This window comes from Mus pahari, chromosome 7 (genome assembly GCF_900095145.1).
Source record: "Mus pahari chromosome 7, PAHARI_EIJ_v1.1, whole genome shotgun sequence".
Lineage (NCBI taxonomy): Eukaryota > Metazoa > Chordata > Mammalia > Rodentia > Muridae > Mus > Mus pahari.
This window is the reverse complement of record NC_034596.1, coordinates 1,165,145-1,171,363: the sequence shown is the minus strand read 5'-3', so window position 1 is coordinate 1,171,363 and position 6,219 is coordinate 1,165,145. Positions and strand designations below refer to the sequence as shown.

General features: G+C 45.5%; 1 protein-coding gene across 3 annotated transcripts in view; it reads right to left on the bottom strand.

Annotated features, from left to right (window-relative positions):
• The window catches only part of Supt7l (SPT7 like, STAGA complex gamma subunit), a 31,503-nt gene that overhangs the window by 23,052 nt on the left and 2,232 nt on the right, over positions 1-6,219 (bottom strand). For 2 of the 3 annotated variants that reach the window (XM_029541017.1, XM_021202239.2), the window contains exons 2-4: positions 4,305-4,912; positions 2,220-2,544; positions 484-721 (exon numbers count right to left, since the gene is read on the bottom strand). In XM_029541017.1, coding sequence (XP_029396877.1) covers positions 484-721; positions 2,220-2,544; positions 4,305-4,717 — 976 coding nt within the window. In that variant the 5' untranslated portion in view covers positions 4,718-4,912. Of the gene's footprint in view, positions 1-483; positions 722-2,219; positions 2,545-4,304; positions 4,913-5,214; positions 5,268-6,219 lie in introns of those variants that run through there. The other variant, XM_029541016.1, reaches the window with a different exon arrangement.

Sequence of the window (6,219 nt, the reverse complement as noted above, 5' to 3'; positions counted from 1 at the left end):
TAAGTTCTGTGACTCTAGAGAACCCTGACTAATACAACAACTAAACAAAAATATAATTGCCTAAAAATAAAAAGTAACAAGCCAGTTCCGCAGGTCCCTAAAGCCCTCGTGGCTATGACCTACAATAGAACTGCTCCCAGTTCCGCAGGACCCTAAAGCCCTCGTGGCTATGACCTACAATAGAACTGCTCCCAGTTCCGCAGGTCCCTAAAGCCCTCGTGGATATGACCTACAATAGAACTGCTCCGTCCAACACAGCACAATTTCATTCCCTTTGGTCTGCAATTTTCTTGAAGTTTCTATCAAGGAAACAGCTCCTTAAACCAGAGAATACTGTAAAGGATTCACCACAGCTCTGTTTGCTCCAGCATCTTCCGTTCTGCCCATGCCTGCCTTTCTCCTACTTGGAGTTGATTTGAAAGTGTCAGGAGGTGCTAAGATGGGCAGAGCCAGATGCAAAATGAGTACAACTTTCTTTCTTACTTGAAGCCTGTGGCGAAGCCTCCACCTCCAGGTTGGATGGGAAACGCTCACTCTGAGCCCCGAGGACCCCAATGGGTAAGGACTGATCTCCAGAAGCAAGGTCGGCTTCCAGCTCCTCGCTGACAGGAAATGTGATGTCGCTCACAGGCTCCTCTTTGATCTTCACAGGTTTAGTGTCTTCTGTGGCCTTCTCGGGATTCACAATCCTTTCATATTCTTCAGAGAGCTGCTTACTAATCTGTTGGCAAGCAAGAGTTAGCTTTCCAGAGCTATTTTAGAATAGATTGGATAGTGAGGTCATAGTAACCCAGGGAGAACTGGGCAGACAGGGGTTAGCCGATGAGTAGTTCTTCCTTTCTGGTGTATGTGTACGTGTGTGTGTATGTGTACGTGTGTGTGCGGAGGTCAGAGTCACCTCAGCGCTCACTCAGGTGCTTCCACTTCTCATTTGAGAAAGTGAGCTTCAGGAACCCACCTGTCTGCTTCCCATCTCACCATCGATGGCCTTACAAGTGTATGCCACCACACCTGGCTTTTTACATGGGCCCTGGAGATCTGAACTCAGGGTCTCAGACTTTCAAGATAAGCACTTTACTAATAGCCAGCCTGAACAGTGAGATTAAAAACCTCTACTGCCAGGGCTGGGGTACAGTGGAAGAGTGCATGCTCAGCCTGTGAAAGGCCATGAGTTCAATTCCAGCACCATCAAACAACAAGGACAGACGCCACTGCCAATGGTAGTAAGTCAAGTAAGGGTTTGGGTCTGCGTTTATGATAGACACATAAAGAAAATATATCAGAAAGTGTCTTATCATTAATTAAAAGTTACACAAGGCAAAAAAGCCAGAGCTGAGGCAAAATACTGCATTTCTGTCTATAAAAACTAACAATTATCTGGGCATAGTGTATGGAATTCCAACTCTTAGGAGGTTGAAGAGAAAGGAGGGGAGTAAGGCCAGCTTGGCTGCTCAGGGAAGCCGTGTCTCACGTCAGAGACCTCCCAAGTATCTGGCAGGCAGACCCTAGAGGCAGACCTCGAGTGAAGCAAGCAGTCCGGACCCTCCCGTCAGATGCTGAAGGTTACTGGTCACTACGTGCCTAAGCCTCAGAACTGGAGAGACGGTGCTCAACTGGAGCCTCCTGGCACGCCACTGGCTAGTTTAGTTTCCAACACATTTAATGCTATCTGACATTGTTGTGCTTATTATTTGTTTGCCTGTTTTTGCTTCCCATGAACACTTCAAACTCAAAAGAGTTGATTCCCCTTATAAACTACTATCTCCCACAATGCCAGACTCATAGTAAGTCCTCAATAAATACTTGTTGAATAAAAGAATGCCAACCATGGGGCTGGGGAGATGGCTCAGTGGTTAAGAGCACTAGCTTCTCTTTCAGAGGTCCTGAGTTCAATTCCCAGCAACCACATGGTTGCTCACAACCATCTGTAATGAGATCTGATGCCCTCTTCTGGTGTGTCTGAAGACAGCTACAGTGTACTCACATACATTAAATAAATAAATAAATAAATAAATAAATAAATAAATAAATAAATAATGAAAAAGAAAAATGCTAGCCACAGCACTTGAGAGCCCGGATACCCATGTACTTCATCCAGAGGAAGCAATGAGGAATGAGATTCACTCTGTTCCAAGTCCCTGTGCACTGTACCCCAGAACATGTGTTGTAGCCTCTGCCCAGCCAGGACACTCTGCCCTCGTCTCCCAGGGTCTCCTCACCTGTAGCATGTAAGTGTGATAGTCCTTGATGCGGTGCTGCCAGAACTTCTGCAGGGACAGCACACTGCCAATGCCCACTTCATGGAACACCTGTTCCATTACATCAGGGAAAGGAGTCTGTCCCAGCAGGGCCTCCCGGTCGACAGCAAAGCGCAGCAGCTTGGTGAACTTGAGGCAGTATTCATGTGCCACATCAGTTAGGGTCTCCAGGACACTTTCATTAGCACACTCAAAGCCTGCGTGGGCCAGGATTGTGGCGACTGCTTGGTAGAGGAGCTGCCGGCAGGAGTGCCAGCTCAGCTCTGTCACAGGCTCTCCTTTCCCACTGAGAGAGGAGACAAGGGGTGACCAGCCTGTCTCACTGGGGTTTTACAAGCCATTCAAGAGAATTCTAGAGAAACAGCCACCTTCGTCCTGCTCTTCTCAGAGCACAGGTCAGCAACCCAATATTATTCCTGAGACCCCCAGTTACAGAGTTTGAAAAGGCAATGCATGTCTAAAATAAACTGTACAGAGTAAGAGTGGGGGAACTGGAATTAGACAGCCGAGTGACCAGTTCCCTGGAAGACCAAGTGTTCTTACCCACTTGTCATCCCTCCAACCTCTCTGAAAATGTATTGGAGTTATGCCTCCAACTGCAAAGGAAATGGTTTTATAAATCTCTGTTCTTTGGTTTATGTCACCACCTCCTGTAGAAGGTGGTGCCTGAAGAGGCCTCACTTATTTACTATTATTTACTCAATAACAACCACGGCAAGTTATAGAAAGCCAAAAAAGGAGATGACGACTAACTTTTCCTGTGGCCAGTCTATCTGGGCCAAAGGTTAAAAATACTGGAAATACCTAATAAAGAGCTAATTACTATCACTAATTTGAGCACTATATGGACTTATTCCCTTAGAGTGTTGGGATTTGAACCCAGGGCCTGTGCAATCAGCAGGGGCTAACCTGAGCTACATCTATAGCCTAGATATAGGCTTCTTTAATGGAAAGTGATGTTTTGGTACCTCATAGCTTCTGTGTATTATTTTTTCTTATACAGTTTCTTAAAATATGTATAGAACAAACTAGGTTCAAGTCATGTGTGTGTGCATGTAGGGGCCTGACGCATGTACATGTATGCACAATACATATTGACACCTACAGTGTCATTTCTGAGGAAATGACAAAAACCGCCCCGATTTTTCAGAACGGGTCTCTTCTTGGGACCTTTCTTGAAAGCTTACTGATTAGGCTAGGCTGGCCAGCCAGTGAGTCCCAGGCATCCTCTTGCCTCTGCCTTTCCTGCCCTGGGATTATAATCATGGACTACCCTACCCAGCTTTTGAAGTGTGTCCTTATGGCAAACGTTTTCCTGACTGAGCAATCTTCCCTTTTATTTTGAGGCAGGGTCTCTTATAAGACCTGGAGCTCATCAGCTCCTAGGTTCTTCTTAAAAACTAAACTTGACAAAAAAACTACAGTCGGAGTAATAACACAAATTTAATACGATGAACGATATTTTATTGAATGAAACTATATTACCCTCAAAATATGAATATGCTGCCGACTGTTACAAGCTGGGGTTTTTTTGTTTTGTTTTGATTTCCTTTGTGCTGGGCCACTACTTTGCCAGCCAATTTTCACTACTCATGTATCAGTTTATTGTTTCACTTCTAGTAAACTGTTTGGCATTAATAAGCACTTAATAAATGCCTATTGTGCTAGAAAATTTAAAAATACAGATAGTGGTGGCACATGTCTTTAATCCCAGCACTAAGGAGGCAGAGGCAGGTAGATCTCTATGAGTTTGAAGCCAGCCTGGTCTATAGAACTAGTTCTAGGACAGCCAAGGCAATACAGAAGAACTCTGTCTCAGAAAATAAAAACAGAAACAAAAACAACAACAACAAAATCATAGACTAGCTTCTGGCAATCTGGACTAATAACTGCATTCTACCCCACTATGACTTGAGCAACACTAGCCTACTCAGTCACTCTCATCCCCAGCGCTCTCATGTAGAAGCGGAAATGCTATAATCTAACAGGGTCATGGCGGGAGGGAAGATCACTTAATAAAAACACCACAGCAATGCTTTGTCTTACCGGTAAAAGTCACTCTCTGGGTCACTGTGCCGGATCTGGAATGGAGCATTGAGATTTTTACAATCTAAAGGCTGGAGGTCATCAGGGAGAGGAGGTGAGCCAGGGCAGGAGGGAAGAGGTTCGCTCTCTACAGCCTTCACACCCTCTGTCTGCTGCTGACTCTGCGTCTGAGCTGTGGCAATAAGGTTGCGCAGCCGTCGGTTGTGTTGGATCAACTGAATGGTATGGATGGTGAGGCTACATGGTTCTGAGGGGATGTCCAGCATCGTGGGGGGCTTCGGCTTGTTGGCTGAGGGCTGGTGCAAGGGCGGATCATGGACCTCCACCAGACGGAACTCCCGTGGGAGCAGATCAAAGGAACTTCTGTTGGTCTGTCCTGACGGTATTGGTATCTCTCCCCAGTACCTCAGCATTTTAGAGCAAGCAGAGAAGAGCTCTCGGGCTTAATGTAAATGATATCCTAAAGGTCCGTGCTTACGATTCTGGCAGCTGTAGATCAGAAGCTTCTGCAGTGAAAGTAGGAAGTCCAGGGGGCTCCCATGTAAGAAGCAAGCTAAGATCACTTTGAAAAAGGTGCTAGCAAAACTCTAGGACAGACGATACTCCCCCTGAAGAAACAAAGAGAAAAATAACTGTTAGATGCCAATCACACAGCGACACTCCTCTTTGAATCACAAAAGGAAAATCAAAGTCACTAATAGGTGAAGAGTGATAATTGGTGTGTGGGGCTCTTAACATATACACTGCCTATTTCATGTCACAAATTCATTACCAGAATACCCAGCATGCCTCATTCTAAATACTTGACAAGGCATGAAACTAAAGTAGGAGGTCTGGAGTACTTCCAGAGTATTTCTACACAATTGTGCTAGACTAATAGGAAAAAGAGAGCAGCATTAAAAATACTAACAGGAAGCCAGATACGGTGGTGTGCACCTTTCTCCCAGCACTCGGGAGGCAGTGGCACGCAGATCTGAGTTCAAGGTCAGCCTGATCTACAGAGTGATTTCCAGGACAGCCAGGGCTACACAAAGAAACCAGATCTGAAAAAACAAAACAAAACATACTAGTAGGTGTTTTTTAATCTGTTCTGTGTATGGTTGAAACATTCATGAACCTTTAATCTAGCCTTATGCTTCCAAATTCTGACATACACATGAACAAATAGAGGTTCTTGGTGGGCATGTGCATGGAGGCCAGGGATCAGCCTCAGGCAACATTTCATCTTGCTTTTTAAGATAGGACCTCTCACTGGAGTCTAGGATTTGTTGATTATTCTAAGCCAGTGTGTTGCGTGTAGTTTTATTCTACCCCTTTGCTCTGGGAAGAGCCGAGTTCCTAGTCCCCTACCCGGCTTCCCTTGAATCTGTGGATAAAAGACACACACGGGCACACACACACACACACACACACACACACACACACACAGAGTTTATTCTTTTATAACTTGCCTTCTTGGCACACTTGCTGGGTGTTACTGTCTCTCGCTTGGAAAAGCATGACTTTATTAATACTTTTATCTCTGTTCCTCTACCTGCCCCAAACTTCAGCGGCTACTGCCACCTAGGCCCTGCCAAACATCCACAGCCACCCAGTTCCCAGCCACAGGCCCCAGCTCCCCCAAGACCTTACATGGTTACTGGCGTTCTTCTTCTTCCAAAGCATGGAAGAAAAACCTCTCTCCTTACTTGTGGCACCTTTTCCTCCTGGGACCCGGAAGTCCCACCTATGCCTTCCTCCCAGCAACTGGCCCCCAGCTTTCTTTTTTTTTCTCTTTCTTTCTTTCTTTCTTTCTTTCTTTCTTTCTTTCTTTCTTTCTTTCTTTTTTTTTTTTCTGAGACAGGGTTTCTCTGTGTAGCCCTGGCCGTCCTGGAACTCACTCTGTAGACCAGGCTGGCCTCGAACTCAGAAATCC